This window comes from Solea senegalensis, linkage group LG15 (assembly GCF_019176455.1).
Source record: "Solea senegalensis isolate Sse05_10M linkage group LG15, IFAPA_SoseM_1, whole genome shotgun sequence".
Taxonomy (NCBI): domain Eukaryota; kingdom Metazoa; phylum Chordata; class Actinopteri; order Pleuronectiformes; family Soleidae; genus Solea; species Solea senegalensis.
Genome location: NC_058035.1, coordinates 21,589,708 through 21,610,723, shown reverse-complemented (window position 1 = coordinate 21,610,723; position 21,016 = coordinate 21,589,708). Strand labels below are relative to the sequence as shown.

The 21,016-nt window shown below is 40.4% G+C and overlaps 1 protein-coding gene and 1 long non-coding RNA gene across 3 annotated transcripts; both read left to right on the top strand.

Annotated features, from left to right (window-relative positions):
* Positions 1-570: 570 nt before the first annotated feature.
* Positions 571-16,049, top strand: si:ch211-195b21.5 (serine-rich adhesin for platelets). Of its 2 annotated transcripts, none has more exons than XM_044045630.1 (8): positions 571-922; positions 9,909-10,048; positions 10,154-10,853; positions 11,920-12,430; positions 13,232-13,296; positions 13,384-13,480; positions 13,566-13,699; positions 14,908-16,049. In XM_044045630.1, the coding sequence occupies exons 1-8, from the start codon at positions 704-706 to the stop codon at positions 15,415-15,417; spliced, it is 2,376 nt and encodes a 791-aa protein (XP_043901565.1). In that variant the 5' UTR covers positions 571-703; the 3' UTR covers positions 15,418-16,049. The 2 variants fall into 2 exon arrangements, with proteins under 2 accessions (XP_043901565.1, XP_043901564.1); XM_044045629.1 differs by having other exon boundaries at positions 14,905-16,049.
* LOC122781683 lies at positions 2,431-5,198 on the top strand. Its single transcript, XR_006361834.1, has 2 exons — positions 2,431-4,328; positions 4,596-5,198. It is a non-coding gene; the product is annotated as an uncharacterized LOC122781683 (long non-coding RNA).
* Positions 16,050-21,016: the final 4,967 nt, after the last annotated feature.

Genomic DNA, 21,016 nt, shown 5'->3' with positions numbered 1-21,016 from the left:
TGGTCATTCAGTGGTGTGATTGTCAGAGTCAAGTAAGACTGTCAATAACAATTATTTCAATAAGTCATTGGTTGATAATGTTTTTATTTCATTAATCTGTGCTAAATGTATACGTTTCCCAAACAAAATTAATTGTCCATATTTTATTCTTAACTGTCAGTGGTGAGGGTGGATGTGTGTGGCCCATTTCCTGTCAGGAAATATTTTATTTTGTTATGTTACATAAAAAATCTATGTTGAAAAGTGAAGTTTTCAACTTTTTTTTTAATAGGTTTTGTTGTTGAATATTTGAAGAGGTTTTCACGAGGGAAACAATGCTCAAAAATTAATTACATCCTGTCACTGAATCGATAAAAGGGGGAATTTGGGCTTTTATGTTGAAAGAGTGAGCCCTAATTATTATTATTATTTGTTTAATATTGTCCGGGATGTCTAAATAAATATTTAAAATATGATTTTGAATAAAAATGTTTTGCACAATCATGATACAAATTATGTAGAGAATAGAACCGAGACACCGTGGACTTTTTTTTTTTTTTACCCCGGATGTCTTTGAGGGTTACTGTTGTATTTCCGGTAGCAACGGGAGTGAGGAGTCGCAGTGAAACCGTCACATGAGCAGTTGTATAAAAATAATAGCACGTTCGTACTGAAACTTTTTGGGTTTTTGGTTTCTTCTCTATGAGTTAACCAGCCCACGGTCATGTATCAACCAGGCAAACCGTCACACGGCCCGCCGCCGCGATTCGGACCTCCACCGCCGCGATTCGGAGCTCCTCCACCGCACGGCCCTCCTTTCACACTCAAAGCGTCTTGTACTATTCCTCCTCCTGCCAGACACTTGCCCCCTGGACCATTTTCTGCCCCGCCACCGGATAACCACTTTCTGCACAACCGGCCACAGAGAGAGCATTTTATCACAGTAAGTACCCAACATGGTAATATAGCTAGCTTCGCTGGTTAGACATGTTTCAAACTAGGGTTAGCGACAAAAAGAGGTCAGGACTTGTTGTCTATTAATGTAGCTTAACATGTGCCCGAGGAGTAAGAAGAAAATGAACCCACCAGAATATGCTTCCACGTGATATATGCAGGTAGGATGGTCTGATGATGAAACCTACCCCATATGGATGGATGACTTGATCCCAAATGAAAAGATAGACCAGGGGTCTCAAACTGGCCGTCTGGGGGCCACATGTGGCCCTCCAATCGATTGCATGTGGCCCTCCAAACAATATCAAGTTGTAACGAGTCTTTTCTATATGTTTTTATTTTGAAATTATTAGATTAATTTTGCATCATAAATATGTTTCTTTATTGTTGCATATTAGAACAAGCACTTATATTTTGAAATTATCAGATCCAATCCAACGTTATTTGTAAAGCACAAAACAAACACAGTGGACCAAAGTGCTGTTCAGAATAGTGGATAAAAGACAGAAAAGCTCACACGAGGCAAGAGTACATATTAAAAAAAGTAATTAATACAGCATATTGATATGTAATTTTGAGCTCATAACGTACACCAGTTTGCTTTTCCCAAAAAGGTTGGGCTTTTTTTTTTACTTGACTGGCCCCCGACTGACCAGACGAGACAGTCAGTGGCCCACAGGTCATTTGAGTTTGAGACCCCTGAGATAGACAGATAAAAGAGAGTATATTTTCACCTATTTATAGCAGGTTACTGGTTTTACAGAACTTCCGGGAAACAAACGTAAACAAAGGCTTGAATGTGTGAACTCTGTTGTTACAGATGTGGTTTTTACTTACACTTACTAGCACTTTTAATGACCCATGTCTATTTGGGGCAATTCTCAAAAACTTTAATTGTCCTTGAAAATAATTGTTGGAACTCCGTTTTATACCTTTTACACATTTTTAATAGACATTCCATTTATTACGCATACTGTTTAAGTATTCATACATTTTTCACATGTATATTGTGTGTTAGACTTGCCATATTCTGCACATTAAAAATCTGCCCATCTGAGACAAAAATCACACTGCACCTGGAGGGGGAAAAATTTACAGATATTAACAAAAATTTTATTTGACAACGTGAATCTGATTACACCAAGTATTTCTTCTAATTTTCTAGCATGGATCACACCACGCAGTTATCCTCTGCATCACCTAGAAACTCAATGAAGCGATTTTCTCTTTATTCATGTAATTTCTTGATAAATATTAAATTATGAAAAAAATATGATGCACTGCCTGGCAATGGGGGCAGTGCTATTATCTGGGCTTGCTGCAGTTGGTCAGGTCTAGGTTCAGCAACATTATGTGTCCAAAGAATGAGGACAGCTGACTACCTGAATATACTGAATGACCAGATTATTCCATCAAAGACTTTTTCTTGGCCAGGCAGTATGTACTGTATGTGATGCGTGTATATTTTATGTACATGTAATGAGTGTTTGTGTGTCGTACAGTACTATTTATGTATATATTTTAAATAAGAGTTCAAAAGTGTTTTTATCTTTAAGGGGCAATATGGGTTACAGCCAGCAAGTACCACAACACAACACAAAACAAATATTAAATACAACAATAAGAGGAATAAATGATGAATTAAACCTGCATATTCTGCAAGTTTCAGTGGCAAAATGTTTGCGCTTAATAGATTGAGTGTAACAATTGTAGTGAATTTAAGGTTTACAGCAGGAACTGGGCTGGAAATAACAAGATAAAAATAAATACAAAAACTTGCCAAAATTCATGCCATAATGCATGAACACAGTCAAAATGGTCAAAAGATTAAAAGCATGTAAAATGCATATTACAGTCCCTAGGGATTAAATCTATGCTAATGATAACTGACAATGTGTTAAAATCCCCAAGAATAATGATGAGGGAGTCTGGCTGTTTTCTTTCCGTGTCCATTATCTGGTCAGCCAGCAGCCTCTGATCCACAGGCTTGTGGTAGGTTGTAAACTCCGACCAGAATGAATGAGGAAAACTCCCGCGGTAAATAAAAGGGTTTTCAGTTTATGGAAAGGGACTCCAGATGAGGACCACATGACTTTTCTGACACTGTGACATCAGTACACTCATCTTCGTTTGTATAGGATCATATTTCACCTCCTCTCTTTTTCCCTGTGAGCTCTATGGTGCGGTCCGCTCGGAGCAGCCAGAAGCCTGGTATCCTAAGTGCGCAGTCCGGTATGTGTTCACTCAGCCACGTTTCGGTGAAACAGAGGGCAGCGGAACATGCAAAGTCAGAGTTTTTTGATTAAGGTCTGTGTCTCCGGTATATTCCACATTGGAGCCGCAGCGCCTCCAACCAAAAACTCAGAGATAAAGTCAGGCTTTGTGAAAACCGGAGAAAAAACAACTAGAGAGGACTGTCTTATGTTTCAGAGTTCCTCTCTGGTGAAAGTGACGGGGTTTAGCAGCAAAAGACTAAAGTAAACGCGAGGGATGCAACAGTACAGTTTTCCCACGGTTTGTTCGCTTAATAGTGTCTGTCTGTATGTCTGTCTCTCCGTCATTGCTCCGCCCAGGGATATGGCCGATGGTAAAGCGGTATGGCTTCATGGACAGGCACCAGCGGGTAATCTGTGTGTTTGAGTCCCGCATGCAGTACATTCATTTCTCATTGTAGTCTACGCTGAATCCAATCGCGGCTGTACAATGTTTTGATAAAGTTTTGTGACCGGTTGAGACGTACCCAAATACCGTTGTGTATCAACAGGGCGTATCGAAGAGAGTGAAGCACAGAGGTGCCAATCCACACTCGATAATCAAGATCTCTTCATTATCGCTCCAATGAAAACACATTTAATATGTGTTGTTGAACAATCATGTACAGTTCTTTTTGTTTTATTAGTAAGTTGTAATGGTCACTTTCTCTCTTTTGCATATATTAATTATATTAAAGGTGAATTGTGTAATTTCTAGTGACATCTACTGTAGATGAGAAGCTCGAAATGGCTCTTCCCTGAAAACTAAGGTGGCTTTCACCGATCAAACGTCGTCCTTGTCTTCTATGACTGTGTCAACAGATGCGTTTCCCATATGAAGATGCGTTTTACTTGTGTATATTGTAATTGTATGCATCATAGACATGTATCATAGAGCAGCTTATTGTCATTTTTCCATAACGTGTCAGCATTATATCAGGCAGGCTAGCTATTATCAAAGTAATAGTACAAAGAATAGTGATAATTGCATTCTAGGTGTTCATGAATGAGCGAGGTGAGTGGTGTGCACTGCCCACGGTAGTAGAGTGAAGCAGCAGACGTGGGAGGCGGAACGAGCCACTGCCTCCACAGAAAAAGAGAGCGGAGAAGAGAAGCTCGTCACACACTGAAGACAAGTTACAGGTGTGTACTGGTAATGCTGTATGATTTTCTTACCTGGTCTGTTCAGTAACAACAGAATTACATTAGGTACCACTTTGGTGTGTTATCTCATTATAAAACTTGCCCAAGTAACGAAGTAACAAATATTTATGCATAGACCAAATCATGTTTCATACTTATGTTGTTGTGATAGTAAATAGCTGACAGAACTTGCAATACATTGACATTTTATCTACCAAACATTGTTCAAACAAACACTTTTCTCTTTTCTGTCTTTTATGCACACAGACCTCTGGTGGAGATGACTCTGGAGGAGCACAGCTGCTGGAGAGAAAACCAGGTCTAGTTTTTGATGCATTAGTGCAGGCATAATAACGCACCTTCTGCTGGTGTGCCAGGGATAAACCGGTGTCCTTGTGCCAACTGTAGGGACATGCCTATGCACTGGGAAAGGACATTCTGAGGCCAGGTTGAAACTGTGTAACACACAATGTCTGCATTCACAGACAGAACGGGAGGATCTAACCATGTTAGGAGAAACCAGGGAGCCCGGAGATGGCAAATGAGAATACTGCTATGCAGCCAGTAGATATTTAATCTTTTCATTTCAATTACATTGATACATTATTTCAAGACACTTTCCATAGTAAAGTCAAAGTTTGCCTGCATGGTTTGTTGGTGCAGGAAACCGACTTGTAATTACCAGCTGCTGTGTTTAGAGCATCAGGGAGAAGTTACCTGTTCCTCAAGAAGTGTACACTGGTTTCATACCTGACCTCTTGGTTTCCTTCTCAGTCTCTGACATGTGCAGGATTGAAATATCTCAGTCTTCATATCAGGTTACTTTTTTTGCAAAGGTTGTTTATTAAAGTTTTGATTGTGTTCATATTATTTGTTGAATAACTTGTTTGAACTTATGGTATTATGTTCCTGTTTGGTGTGTGAAGCTGTATCTCATACAACATATAAAAGACACCAGGAAATGTAAAGAAAACCTGTTTACTGTCTTTTCTTTAAGCTGGTCCTTTTTGTCACTACTAGAGGAACTATAGCCTCAGTACAAGCACAATGCCAAACATTTTGCACAACACTGGATAATGTCAGTAGTTGACATGGTTCTTGTGATTGTGATGTGATTTGGGGTCACTTGATGCACCTTCTTTTTTTTTTGTTTTCATACACATTTCACTTTTTAAGAAATTATTTATCCAGTAGCAAAAGAAAAAATGTAAACAACTCAAAACTGTAGATTAGTGTGGAACTTTTCCTTCATATAGGCCTGCAGAAATGTATTGACTAAAGCGTCCTTTGCAGGTTTTCCCCCAGAAAACCTGCTGCCTGGTGGTAGGACCACTAGGGCAGCCCACCAGTGGTCCACTGTGTTTTTGTAAAAAAAAAAGAAAAAAGAATGTTATAAGTTGGCAGAAATTTGAAATTGTATTGTGTTATTGTAAGACATTGATTAACAATACTTTAACACCAACTATAGACTCTTGAAATATGGTTTTATCAAACATGAAAAAATACAATTAAAATAAATAACATTATTTTCAGTCCTAATTAAGTAATCGACCAGTGAACCTTAAAACAAGTCATGCAATGCTGGTCACATTTAAAAGTAAAATAAATATAAATGAAAAAATGCAAACATGGTCAAGGGGTAGGGGTGCAATGGATCACAAAACTCACAGTTCAGATCTTGTCACAAATTTTATTTTTAGTCATCATCATCATCATCCTCCGCTTATCCGGGGCCGGGTCGCGGGGGCAGCAGTTTCAGCAAGGGACCCCGAACTTCCCTTTCCTGAGCCGCATTGACCAGCTCTGACTGAGGGATCCCGAGGCGTTCCCAGGCCAGAGTGGAGATGTAATCTCTCCACTTTGTCCTCGGTCTACCCCGAGGCCTCCTCCCAGCTGGACGTGCCTGATACACCTCCCTTGGGAGGCGCCCAGGAGGCATCCTCACCAGATGTCCGAACCACCTCAACTGGCTCCTTTCAACGTGAAGGAGCAGTGGTTCTACTCCGAGCTCCCCCCGGATGACCGAGCTTCTCACCCTATCTCTAAGGGAAAAGCCAGCCACTCTCCTGAGGAATCCCATTTCGGCCGCTTGTACCCGCAATCTCGTTCTTTGGGTCATGACCCAACCTTCATGACCATAGGTGAGGATAGGAACGAAGATTGACCGGTAGATCGAGAGCTTTGCCTTTCGCCTCAGCTCCCTTTTCGTCACAACCGTGCGGTAAAGCAAATGCAGTACCGCACCAGCCGCTCCGATTCTCCGGCCCATCTCCTGCTCCCTCGTCCCCTAACTCGTGATCAAGACCCCGAGATACTTGAATTCCTTCACCTGGGGCAAGGAGTCATTCCCTACCCGTAGAAGGCAATCCACCGGTTTCCTGCTAAGAGCCATGGCCTCAGACTTAGAGGTGCTGATCTTCATCCCGACCGCTTCACACTCGGCCACGAACCGATCCAGTGATCGCTGAAGGTCACAGGCTGACGAAGCCATGAGGACCACATCATCTGCAAAAAGCAGCGATGTGATCTCAAGCCCGCCAAACTACAACCCCTATCCCCCACGACTACGCCTCGATATCCTGTCCATGAAAATCACAAACAGGATTGGTGATAAAGTGCAGCCCTGGCGAAGGCCAACACCCACAGGAAACAGGCCTGATTTAGTGCCGAGAACCCTGACACAGCTCATACTTAGGGCGTATAGGGATTGGATGGCCCTAAGTAGTGCCCCCCTCACCCCATACTCCCGCTGCACCTCCCACAGTATCTCCCTGGGAACTCGATCACCCTCCTTTCCAGTACCAGTAGGTAGAGTAAACCTTACCAGGGAGGCTGAGAAGTGAGTGTGATGCCCCGGTAATTGGCACACACTCTCAGGTCCCTCTTTTTGAAAAGGGGGGCCACCACCCCAGTTTGCCACTCCTTCCATCATGTCCACATTATTATAGATAATAGATGTATCACATGTGCAAAGCATCCTCTCTGTGTCCCCAGCCAAGCTTAATTTATTGCATTAACGTGGTTCCTCGCATTATCTGTGGTGACTGGGATGTTGCTTTTGGGCCTCTCTAGCTTCCACTCTGCTACTGCTCTTGTCAGTACCTGTGCCGGTGTGACTCTCATAGAGGGGGCGTGTCTGCAGCACTGGACTCCTCCTCTCCCACTCCGCTGTGATGAAGTGAGCAGTCACAGTCATGTAGTTTTCCATGGCTCTGGAGGTCCACCCATCTGTAGTGAGGGAAACAGAAGATGCCTCAGATAATTCCTCGACATTTTTTTGTTTTCTTTTGCATAAAGTTCTGGTACAATCTTCATAATGAAGGATGTTTTTAAAGCCTTTGTTCTCCACAACAGAGTATGGCCTCATATGCAACTATAAACACCCCAGTAGCATCAGTAATGACTTTAGCCCGGTCTGAGCCTGCAGGAAAGGGCTGCTTAACTGATAGGAGCATCAGTTTTTGCTCCCATCACTGACCCACCTGGGTTATGTCGCTTATTGTGGCTGGCCATGCTAGATGTGGTACCGTGCTTGTAGAACTGTGGGTTCTATGATCCGTTGCACTACTACCAAGGGGTAAAAACAGGGAACTCTTCAGGGAAAGCTGAAGAGTTTTGCTGTGCTGTGTGACATTTTACTTTTTGTTGCACAGGCTGCATGTTACATCAGTACATGCAGTCCGTCAGGGCTTTTCAAAGAGCTCTTCCAGAACCTTCTAACTGAGAATGAGACAACTCATAGCAACAGCTATAAGACAAAGCGTATCTAATACTTAATTTAATGGTGAAATCTGCTAAACCAAAATGAAATGAGCATAACATTGTTAATATTTTCATATAGTACAAAAAATGCTGACCGCACTCGTCTTGTGCCATCCGCTACATTTATGGTCAACTAACCATTTTGGATTAAATCCACTAGTTCCATGTTTACGTCACGGCTCTGATGACTAACCATTTCGGATTAAATCCACTAGTTCCATGTTTACGGCTCTGTGCTAGCTCGCACTGGCTCTGCCTCATCATCAAGCAGTGGCTTGGCTAATGTCGGCTCGGTTGTGGTGCACTCCCCATGGTCAGCAGGTGAATGAGTGGGCACATCATCTCCTCCAGTGCTCCTCTGACTTCAGAAAAAGAAAGTGTCTGACGTTTTTTTACTCTTTGTCCGTGACATGTTGTTCAATTGTTAGCGTGAAGACTGGTAGAGACAGGCAGTGTTTTTGGGGGGTTCAGGTGATGGAAAAATACACCTGGCCTCACACCCCCAATGTGTTCATGTATTGACCATGCTTAGCCTGGCGGGGGGACAAGTAATGCACTGGGGAAACCCTGCTTTGTTATTGAGGCCTAGTTTATATTTAGTAGCTACACTTTTACACTTCGGGGCGAGTGGTATAGTGAGTCGTCTTTCAACTCGAAGCGAAGGTTGTGGGTTCAGTTCCCGGCTCCCGTAGTCTACATGCTGATGTGACACTTAACCCCATGTTGCGTGTGAGTGGGTATAAAAGAAAAGTGATAGAAAATGCGCTGCACATGGATGCGCTGTATGTAAGTGTGTGTGAATGGGTGTGAATGGCAAAACTGTAGTGTAGTGTACAGCAGCTTTGAGTGCTCATCAAGACTAGAAAAGCACTATATAAATACAAACCATTTAGCAATACTTTTGATGAAAAGGCTTGACAATGCAATGGATGCATAATCGATAGATTTGATGTAGTTGACTGAGAGGGGGTATATCTTTGTTGCCTCACAGCAAGGGCATATTTCCACCGGCTCTACTCTCCTCGGCGTGGCACAACAAGGCACGGTTTTCGGTTGCAGCTCCACTACAAAAAAGTACCTACTTTAAGGTGGGCGGAGTCATCACTGCACAGCTGCGTGAAACTGTGGTGACTTTGTTTTACACACGACACACACACAAACGAGGGACTACTGACTTGCAAAGCAGTTGTTGTCAGTGTAACTTGATAAAATCACTAGAATCAGTTAAGTAAAAATATTTATTCGGTACTTCCTCCATGACCGGAGCACAGACTTCGTCTGACACAGTCACTGAGCTCCTCTGTTAAATATTGAGATTTCCCTGTTAATTATTGGAGATTAGCCCACATTTTTAGGATTGTTACTAATCTACAGTTCGCCACTGTTCGGCTTGATTTCTGTGTCGGACGTCTCTTCCTGTAACGGCACTCTGACCAATCGTCACATAGTACCTACTCAGCTAGTGGAAACGCTACATAAACCGCGGCGAGGCGAGTAGAGCCAATGGAAACACGCACACGATCACCGGTTATATTTTTTTTCTGTTGATTGGCGCATTTTAAAAGTAATGCGTGATGGAGGTAAAACAGGTTTTATTCTGCACATGATCTCAAATGTAACCACAAACGTTTAATTTAATTTAATGTATTGTATTTTGTACAGCAAACTTTTCCAACTTGAATGTGTACAGCTATTCATTTGGTTTTCAAATTTTCGGTCATGTTTGATGGCCTCACAAAGGCCTTTTTAAAATATTTAAAGTAAGTAAAAATGCCATGACTTGTGCAGCACTATAACACCAATTCTGAAAACTCTCAGCCCCACTGTAGCAGCTTCTCCATAGACCGTAGTACAGTGATTGCTTTGGGAGGCAGCCAGCAGGTCGTCCCTCACCCAGAACCACCACACCCTCAGGTCCCACAGTGGAAAGCCACCCAAGGAGAACATCTTCCAGACAGGTAAATCTGCTTATAAAATAATATGCTTCAATCTAAACGGAAACTGTTGCTTTAATTAACTTTTTTCTTTGCCGGTGTTTGAACCACATACATGTTTATTTTCAGTGACAGAGCTGGAGAGGAATTCTTGAGATGCATTGCTGCCAACAAGCCTCTCCCAGACTATCTGAAAGGGGACATGGCATTCAATCTTGCTGAGGCATTAAAATCAGCAAATGTCCTAAAAGGTGCTTTAAAAACAGACCCTAATTTCCAGAAGTACGTGAGCAGAAGCCGAAGCAGAAGTCATGACAGAAGTCGTGGGAGATCTCGAGCCAGAAGCAGAGCACGCAGCAAAAGCGGAGAAAGAAGCAAAAACAGAGCACGCAGCAAAAGCAGACAGCAAAGCAGAGCACCCAGCAGCAAAAGCAGACCCAGCAAAAGCAGAGAAAGCAAAAGCAGAGCACGCAGCAAAAGCAGAGCACGCAGCAAAAGCAGAGCACCCAGCAAAAGCAGAGAAAGAAGCAAAAGTCGAACTTGTGGCACAAGAGGCAGATCTCGCAGCAAGTGCAAAAGCAAGAAGAAAAGTCATCGCCGGTGCAAAAGTCGCGCCACAAGTTCAAAATCGCGAAGTAGCAGTAGTGAAAAGAGCCATGCCAAGGATAAAAAGAGAAAGATGAGCCCCGGCCAAAGCTGCAGAAGCAGTATAAACATCAGTGAGGATGCATCAGGGAAAAGTCTGTTGGAAGGACTGAAGCTGGTCATGAACAGCAAAGAACTGGAGGAGCGGTTACCAACCCTCAAAGATGCCATCCTCACTATTCAGGTAGAGTTAATTGCTTTACCAAATGTTTCAATGTGATCAGCAATGAGCACAGGTGTCAAACATGTGTCATCGATCATTTATTGTGTAAATCAACGCCACATCATTCATACTTGATGGGAGTTAAAGTGACACAATGAAGGATTTCAACCTTCAAAATAACTGTTGCAACGAATTTTGGGAGTCGAATATAATTTGAATATTAAAAAAATCAATGATAAACGAATCATGTAGTAATTGAAATTCAACACCTTTTTTCCAAAATGGCTGACGTCGATAAAACACCCAGGAGATCACCACTTATTACCACAAGTAATCCTAACCCGGGCAAGAATTACATGTTTTTTTGCCTCCCTCCACATGGCAGGGTTTACAGATGCGCGTCAGAATGCTATTACGGACAAACTGGTACGCTTAAGTTGCAAAGACATGAAACCTGGTCCTGTTACTGTTGGACTAGCATCTATATCTAGAGCACTTGAGTTTGCTGTGTGTCACCCCATGTAGTTGAAGTCATCTTGTTCATAAATCCACGCGTTTCTGCAACGCTGCCAATCAAAATCTGGTTCCGCCTTTCGGACAGTCCCTCCAGCGTACACACCTGCCCTTTGCTTTATTGACTCAGAGAGAAGCTGAGCTTCCGTGGAAGTGACGTTTTTTGCCACGTGTTCAATCACGGTCCAGGTCACAGTGGAAAAAGCATTTCTGTGCCATCCCATAGAAAATAGTCGAAGCTGAGATTCAAGTCAAGTCGTTCGTGATAAACAGCTGATTCTGAACGCACTAGTATTGAAATGTAAATACAACACAGTACATATTTGATGACATTATAGAGGAGGCGGAGCTTTTCTTGCTGTTTTAGAGCAATCACCACTGCTGGACATGCATGTGCAGAGTCATCAAGTTCTACCAATGAGAAACAAAAAGAGAGTAAAAGAAAAAGCAGAGATTTATTTTATTCAACCAACAATAAGGTGAAAATGAAAGTAGCTCTGAGGTTTTCAAAGTTCTTTGCCATTTTAAACAATTTGTATTTTAATTAGCTTTTGTTGTATTCTTTTCTGCACAGGCCTCTGATGAAAACAAAACTCAGCATAACAATCGGGAGAATTTGTCACCTGAAAACGACAGCATGCTCCTTCCCCACGACAGAGTGGGATGTGACTTCTCTTGGCTCCAAGCGCAAAGTGTAGAAGACTCCACAGTCAAGAAAGCTGATGAGCTGGAAGACGAAGAGTCCTTCCTGTATGGGAATGACTTGGCTGGAGGAAAGCAGGACACGTCCCCCTCTGTTTTCCCAGCGTTTACCCAGATGCAAGAGATTTGTCAACGACAAGAATCTGCCGTGAACAGTCAACAGCGTCAACAGACCACATTCAAAAGCTCTGGAGATCAAATGACGTCGTATGTTAATCTGGACAACAATGAGAATGCAAAGATCAAACACACGTTATACAGTCTGAGCACAGCAAACATCAGCAAGATCGTTTCCCCTTCATCATATGCGTCAGATGCAATAACAGCTATGAAAAACCCGAAGGTACAGCAGGCTCTGGAATCTCTGCAGTCTCTGATCAAAGGTGAGAATCCGCAATTAGTATTTTTTTTTGTTTACTAACAGACTTGAGTTGACTTGTGGTTTGAAATTTGAAGCTACAGATGTGTTTTTAACGCACGCTAATAACGACATATCATAAATACTGGGTGAAGGACCTTACTGAAAAAGAAAGGCATCTGGAAAATGATGGTTTTTACATTTTACACTTAATTAGTAATCACATTAAAAGGCCAATTAATTCAACCTGTTTTGGTTTCACTGCATACCCCGCCTATCACCCTATGTCAGCTGTGATTGGCACAGCACCTCCTGTGGAGGATAGAGCAGTAGAAAATGGATGGATGGATGGATGTATACGTAAAGGATGATATGCTGTGAGCTGGTAAAAAAAACCTAATTTGGTGATACAGAAAATATGGTCACTTGATAAAAACAAGTAATTTGACATAATATTAAATGACTGTATTGCTTCTACTAAATGACGGAGTACATGAGGTTGTACAGGGTTGGAACTGAGTCCATATTGTTCACAAATGTTAATTTACTTATATAAATACAGTCATCAATACCAAATGAATAATTCAATCTCATCACCAAACATTGCTGTTTACTTGCTCATTTTATTTTATGTGCGGTGCAAGTGAAGTTGATTTTGAATTTCTTTCTCTCCAGACTGCTGAAAATTGATTCCACCTGACCTTGTAATTTTGCGTCATTTGCAGGACTGAGGTTTATGACACCAGTGATTGGATTTTTCTGCCTTTATTGTCGAATGCTTTGTGTGAACAATAGATGAATTGTTTAATTTGTTCCCCAACTTTAGCCACAAAGGAGAAACGGGCAAAAAGTGACAGCTGTGGCTCGTCTCAGAGCTCCGACAAACACAAAGTAAAGTCCAAAACTACTCAAGCCTTAAATATGAAAGATGAACACTTGCAATCTTCTTTGTTTTGAGATTGTTCTGTGTTTTCCCAGACAAGTGACAAAGAGGAAGAGAAGCGAGGAAAACAACTCACTGTAAATAAAATGGAATCCTTGATAAAAGAACTGGAGGATATGATGAAACATCAAGGTAAGCCAGCTTTCTGTGAGGTTGTTTTGTCTTTAATGTCTGCCACACACTGAAATGCTGTGAATGCTTCTCGTGTCATGCACAGGACTGAGGTTTATGAAACCAGTGATTGGATTTTACTGCCAGAAATGTGAGGAGTTCATTGGGGACTTAAGTTCTGCTGAAAACCACGCAGCCGTCCACCAGCGTAGTGACACCAGCACCAGCACCAGCACCAGTGTAAGTGCCTCACTACTTCTTTATGTTTGTCAATCAATTTCATGAAATGAACAAAGTCAGAAGTGAATTTATCCCACTCGGAAGTATTTTGTGTGTGCAAATTAAACTGTGCTCTGTTTGGATGTTCAACTCAAGCCTTTTCTTCCCATTCACTGAAAAGACACCTCAACTAAACACCTAAATTTCATATTAGATTAGCTATATATATTTTGTTGTGTGTATATATATATATATATATATATGTATATATATATATATATATATATATATATATATATATATATGTATATATATATATATGTACATATATATATGTACATATATATATATACATATATATATATACATATATATATATATATATATACATATATATATATATATATATATATATGTATGTGTGTAATGTATTCTAGGGATGTCCCGATACAAATTTTTCTCTTCCGATACGGTACTGATATTGCAGCCTTGAGTATTGGCCGATACCGATATCGATCAGATACGATATCATATCAACTTTAATGACTTATTTTAGCGTGGAATGTTAGAATAGGCTTGATGAAGTGATTTTACTTAAACAGAGAACAATAGTCAGGGTTTATGAAATAATGTTGTTTTAGCAGCTCGCCTCAGGATGAGCTAGTGTCGCGCTTGCTGTGCGGCTTCGTAGCCTCTGATTTCACATGTTTAACCTGTGAAATAGCAGTAACACACACACACACACACACACACTGTTGTTGCGATCATGTGGGCTCTGCATGCATCCAACACGCAGAGCCCATGTGATCACAACGGGCGCTGCTGGATAGACGTGCTGGAGTGGAATTTATCTGAGATTTTAGAGGCTGTCTTATATAATCCGATACTCGTTTTTTTGGCTGATATCGGACCGATATCGGATCGGGACATCACTAATGTATTCAGTTTTTTCTTTATTAATTGGATCACAGTTATACACAGATTGTAAGAACAATATGCAATAGTTAGTTTTTTAACATATATATTTTTCTAGCTATAAACAAACAACAATGAGCATGTTATAATTGTTTATATTATATTGTTAACCTATAATATGATCGCGTTACAATGTGATACTGGTCTGTTTTTTTTAACAAAATAAACAAAGAGAAAAGGTAAAAGTCTTAATGTGGCCATAGACTTTCCAGTTCTGTATCATCAAGTTGCAAATGCTTTTTTTCTTTTAGCAGAAAATACAAAAAGACAAACATACTGGACAGCCAGCTGCAGGCGGCAATGGACCCTCCCATTATTGCAGCAGCAGCAGAAGCAGCAGCAGCAGCAGCAGTAACCAGCACCCACACCGGTCTGACGGCAAAGACCATGGTTACCATAGAGATTCTGGAGAGCACGCGGACGGCAGAGAGCAGAAACCAGATTGGGGGAGTGAGAGAGATCGTAGAAACCACAGGGAGAGGCAGGAAAACTTCTCCTTGAAGGAGGAGATGTGTAAAGAGAGGATGCTCATCACCGTTTCCCGTCAACTGACTCCTCCTAATGTCAAAGTCAAGGAGGAGGCCAGCAGGAGCTCCAACAAATTCAAAGTGGACGGCACAAACAAGAGAGAGAGCAAAGAAAGGTCTAGTAAACACAAAGGGGAAACCAGTGACAGCAGTGATGACGACAAAAAGAAATCACCCAAAAAGAAGAAGAAGAAGGAAAAGAAAAAGAAGAAGAAGAAGAAAGGAGATAAGTCCTAATCCTTGTCTTATGGTTTAATGTGTCCCTGTTTTAATCCATGTCAGATGGATCCCTGAGGTGATTTTTGTCACCGCACGCCTGGACATAATGTGGTTGTTTTCCTTTTCTCCTCTCAGTTCGTTGTTCTGTGATCAGGAGGTGGAGCTTCCATCTTAAAGGAGCAGTCTGTCATGTTGGGGAATGCTCCGCCTCGTTGTAAAGACAAGATTTGAGCACACCTTACCTGTCCTCTGCACCTGCACCATCCACATTAACCTGAACAAAACTTAGGCATGGTTTGGACTATGATAACTGTTATTTTGGTAGTTTTTATGATTCTTCAAATACATTTTGTTCATGTAAAGCTTTATTGTTGTTTTGGGGGGTTTTGTGTGGATGACGATATTTCCAGAAAACTTTTATAAAAAACAACAAAGTAAAAGATAATATTTCTGTTTGCCTGTGGATAAGGTCTTACTTTCAGTTTCACTTTTGTTGTTGCGTTAATTAAAGTAAGGAATGGTTGGAGTTTACAACACCGTTGTTGTTTCTCATCAGAACTTTCTAAATCTGAGCACACGCTTAGTGTATGATTGGTTTTCAGTCAATGTGGATGCAGATGACGTGAAAATAAAAATGTAAATATTCCTGGTTCCATCTCCTAATTAAAGTTTTTTTTAAATGATGCAGTGAGTTATTTTTGTCAACACTTTGTCAACTTTCACCTTTTTCAATAGGGGACACTGGTAAGTCGAGCATAAGGCTAAACGGCATTCTCACGGAAACTGTTTTACAGGAAATTCTCAAAACACCGCCGTTGCGTTTTTGTGTAGACGACCAATACACTACTCACTGTCGCTATCTTCATCGTCGCCGCCTTCCTCCTTGTTTTTGGAGAATGTTAGGAATGCTCTTTCCCTTATGATGCCTTTTATTTTCTCTCCTTAGTCATCCTGGCTCTCTTTCTGTGATTGTATACATTGTAATGTACAGCTGTTTGAATAAACACAAACACGGAGGTAATGTGTTACGTCTTTCCTGCTCCTCCATTGATACTTATGAGAACCACACATCATGTTACACATCTCTAGAAATGAAGAAATCAAATGTGGACTTTGAAATTACAGAGCCAGAATCAGTTAGTGGTTATAATCCGCGTGCTGTTTTCATTCTATATCCCTCTCTTAGCTTTAAAGAAAAAGAAAAATGATTAACTACAGCAAATTGTTGGCCGATACAAGGTACTACAGGCCTGTATGTGCCGCTCTATCAGGTCAGACACACAGTTACATGATTATACTGCTGATTTCAATGGAAAATGGAAAATCCTGGTAAAATGTTTTTTTTTTTTTTTGGCAGAATTGTAAAATGAAATAAGTTTTCGAAGTGTTCACTCTCCTGATATTATGAATTGCTGTTTTTGATTACCTTAGAATGAACCTTTTATTTGTTTATGTCAGGAGCTGGATCAGTTCTGCAGAGGCCACCATGTTTTTTTACAGTAGCGCAAAGTGGACAAACTAAACATCCTTTTGAGTTTTGACGCTAACTGAAGGCTACATGGCTTCTCTTACATCAGAGGTCTCAAACCCACCACCAGTTTTTTTGCATTTTTATAGATTACTTTTGCATTATAAATGTTTGGTTTTATTCTGAAATATAAATTACATTCATGTCAAAGCAAACACTTCTATTTTGAAATTCTGAAATATTGTCATGACAATTTTAAGCGGTTGGACCCTCCTGAGCAGACGAGATGCTGATTGGCCCCCAGGTCATTTGAGTTGGAGACCCCTGTACTTTCATGCTTGGAAGGCAAGAGTGAGGTGCAAACATGTAACTTCACCAATAAATGTTGCAACATTTTAAACAATGTACCTTGAAGAAATACCAGACATAAAACCTCCTCTGAAAATGGTTGAATTGAAAGATTATTTCCTCAAAAAAAGAAAATGATTCTAATTAAATATTGGATAATTATAGGCAATGAATGAAATAAACCTTCCTGGGTTTTTTCCCCCCAGGTTTTCTTACATCGTCATAGTGACGACAACACAGAAGAATTTCACCTAGTCCACGTAATTCATCAGTTTTCTAATTCAGATTTCTAAATCTGCCAACTTCAAGGAGCGAGGGGAAGGATTCCTGTTCTTAATTTGGCGACTAAGGACTGCTGACATCTTGTTTAACATTAAGGATCCACACAGTAATTATGCTTTATTTGTATACATGTTCTTGATTAGGGTTTTAACAAAGTTTTTTTAATTTAGCCAGTAATTTCCTTCTAATTGTGTTCATGCTGCATGGTAACCTATTGTTGTAAATATTATTGTAAATCAACATCCACAGATACCTGAAGTATAATTTAACACGGGGGAGACACATGCATCAGAGAGCTGCGAGTTTATATAACCTTATATAAAGCTTACAGATTAAACATTACAAACAAATGCATTTAGAAACAGTATTTGCAGGTCATGTGACGTACGTGAAGAGGTGAATTAAACAAAAAAAAGCCCTCAGATAAAGCTGCAAGACAAGCAGGGTCTTGTACGTAGTTTCACCACCAGGTGTCGCCACAATACTCAAAATGAATTTAACACAACTGAGGTCGACCAACTTGCTTTCATGACCACGCAATAAAACAGCAAAGGCATAAAACAATAAGGCAGTAGGAATATCATATTATATTTCACCTTCTGCTACACACCGCACAGTAAAACACACAAAATATACACTTCAGCAATAAACTCAGTAACTGCTACTGTCGTGACATTTCTGCACAGTGACACGAGTCAGTCTGAGGATTCAGGTTGAAGTGCATTCCAATCAGTGTCAAGTCACAACCCGCCTCAGTCTGTGGTGCAGAGCGGCTGAAGTCACTTCTTTACACGCAGCAACGTCACGTTCACTCTGAGTCTGTGACACTTGCACAGGAAAGCAGACCCCGTCATGTGGTTGAGAGGTTTTCATGCACGTCAGCAACTTTAACCATGACCAAAGACACATTCACATGCTTTATTGCACAACAATGCAACACAACAGCACAACAGTAAACACTGTTGATGACGATAACATATACAAATGAAAACACTCAAACAACAACAAATCTAGAAGTGAAATTAATAACAGCAAACAAATGAAGCAAATATCACCCAAAACAATAAAAGTAACACTAACAGTAAAATTAATAATGTAAACATAACCCAGAAACGGATAAACAACTAGAATAAAACTAACATTTAGGTTAATAACAGTAAACAAACAAGGCAATCAGAGATGGCAGACTTCACCCTATTCACACAGCAAGCCACTGTAGGCCTGTATGTGTAACACACTCTGTGGCGCAGCGGGTAGAGCGTCTGACAGGGTTAAAATTCTCAGGCAACGTGTGTGTGTGTGCGCGTGTCAATCACAAATTCTAACAAGCCTCACACAGACAGACAGACAGACAGACAGAGCCACCAAAAACAATACTTCTCCCAATCCGCTCCCCTGTAATGCTCCATCAAAATTATGTATATATGTATGTGTGTATGTATGTGAATGTATGTATGTATGCATGTATGTATATATGTATGTATGTGTGCATGTATGCATATATGTATGTATGTATATATGTATGTATGTATGTATGTATATATGCATGTATGTATGGATATATGTATGTATGTATATATGCATGTATGTATGTATATATGTATGTATGTATATATGCATGTATATATGTATGCATGTATGTATGTATGTATGTATGTACATATGTATGTACATATGTATATATGTATGTATGTATGTACTGTATGTATGTATATATGTATGTGTATATGTATGTGTGTATATATGTATGTATATATGTATGTGTGTATGTATGTATGTATATATGTATGTACTGTATGTATGTATGTATATATGTATGTGTGTATGTATGTATGTATGTACATATGTATGTACATATGTATGTACATATGTAAGCATGTATGTATGTATGTATATATGCATGTATGTGTGTATGTACTGTATGTATGCATGTATATATATATATGTATGTATGCCTCTGTACACAACAGCATGAATCACTGCATGACTTTCACAGGCAGGAAGTGAAATACATCCTCTTGATTTTCACTTCTCGTCTAGCAGTCTCTCTCTCACGCACACGCACACACATAATTATCATCAGACAAGTCAAGACAAGCATGTTGTTTTTGAGCTGTTGTACGTGAAAGAGCAGAGATGACATAAAAAAAGGTTTAAACTGGCAAACCCTCCCTGTGAACGTCTCTGTAAAACTCTCTGATACTTCTCTCAACTAACATCAGCGTGCGGTCGCCGTGAGAAAGAAGCAAAACTGTCAAGCTGAGGTCAACCAGGGTCAGGTGACGTGTGCAACCACACAATGGCCGGGTCATTTTAGGCATATGTTCTGATAGAGCTCCGCCCTCTAGCAGGAAATGACGCGGTTCTCAAACGGTGGCACATGTACCACCAGTGGTACGCAAGCTTCCTCTGGTGGTACAAGGGGCGGCACAATATGACTTTTCCGTGTCTGATACCTGATCACACGCTCGAGTATAAACAGTCTGATACAGTCATTTTATGCATTTTATAAACAACATATAAACAAACATTTTATATAACAACTCGTTATTTCAAAGCCATAATTCTCCAACTGTGTGACAAAATGCTACAATCCTCTTGGGATAGGTTTAAAAATAGTGATCTGAATTCCCCTTTTCCTTAAGTAAGGGGAAAACTATTTTTAACATACAAATGTAGCCAGTACCCGGCTGCAATAATAGACTTGCAAGATAGGGAATAAATAAAATTGTTTTAGCAATAATAATGATAATACAACACTAAATAAATATAAATAGAACAAATGAATAGTGTATACAGTATTGTGTACAGGTTTTAGGTAGGTGTGTAACTGTTTATGGGTCAGTTAATGACTGTGTTTCAAGCACCTGTTTGGTATAACTGGTTAATCATACACCTGACTATAATCCCACAAAATCCCTGACTGTGGAAATGTTCATTCATTCATTCATTGTCGACCACAGGGCTGCTGGAGCCAATCCCAGCGGGGTCACGGGGTCACGGGGTCACGAGGTCATGAGGTCATGAGGCAAACATGTAGAGACGAGTAAGGATTCACTCACACACACCTGTGTCTGCATGTTTTTACGCTGTGCAGTGATGACTCCGCCCACCTTAAGTAGGTACTTTTTTTTGTAGTGTTGATGCGACCTAAATCGAGACAGATCTGCGCTTGAATGACGTCAGTGATCGACGACAGATCCAACACAAACTCTCCCTGATGTGTCACTATGACAGTGGACATGGAAACATTACTTATGATTTCCTGTGAAAGCAACAGCGTTTAAAATAAACATAAACATCAGATATAAACTTTGAAAGCCTTACAGATACTGTAAGTGTAAATGTCATGTCTTTAATTAAGTTGATGAGAGTTGACCTGGTGACCTGGACAGAGTTAGTTGCACATTGTCTTTAATGGCATAGTTCAAAATAAACATCATTGAGCCGTTTGAAGCAGGTCTTTATTCTTTTCACCCTGTGGTTTGACTTAAGTTTTTGACTTTTTAAATGTGTTTT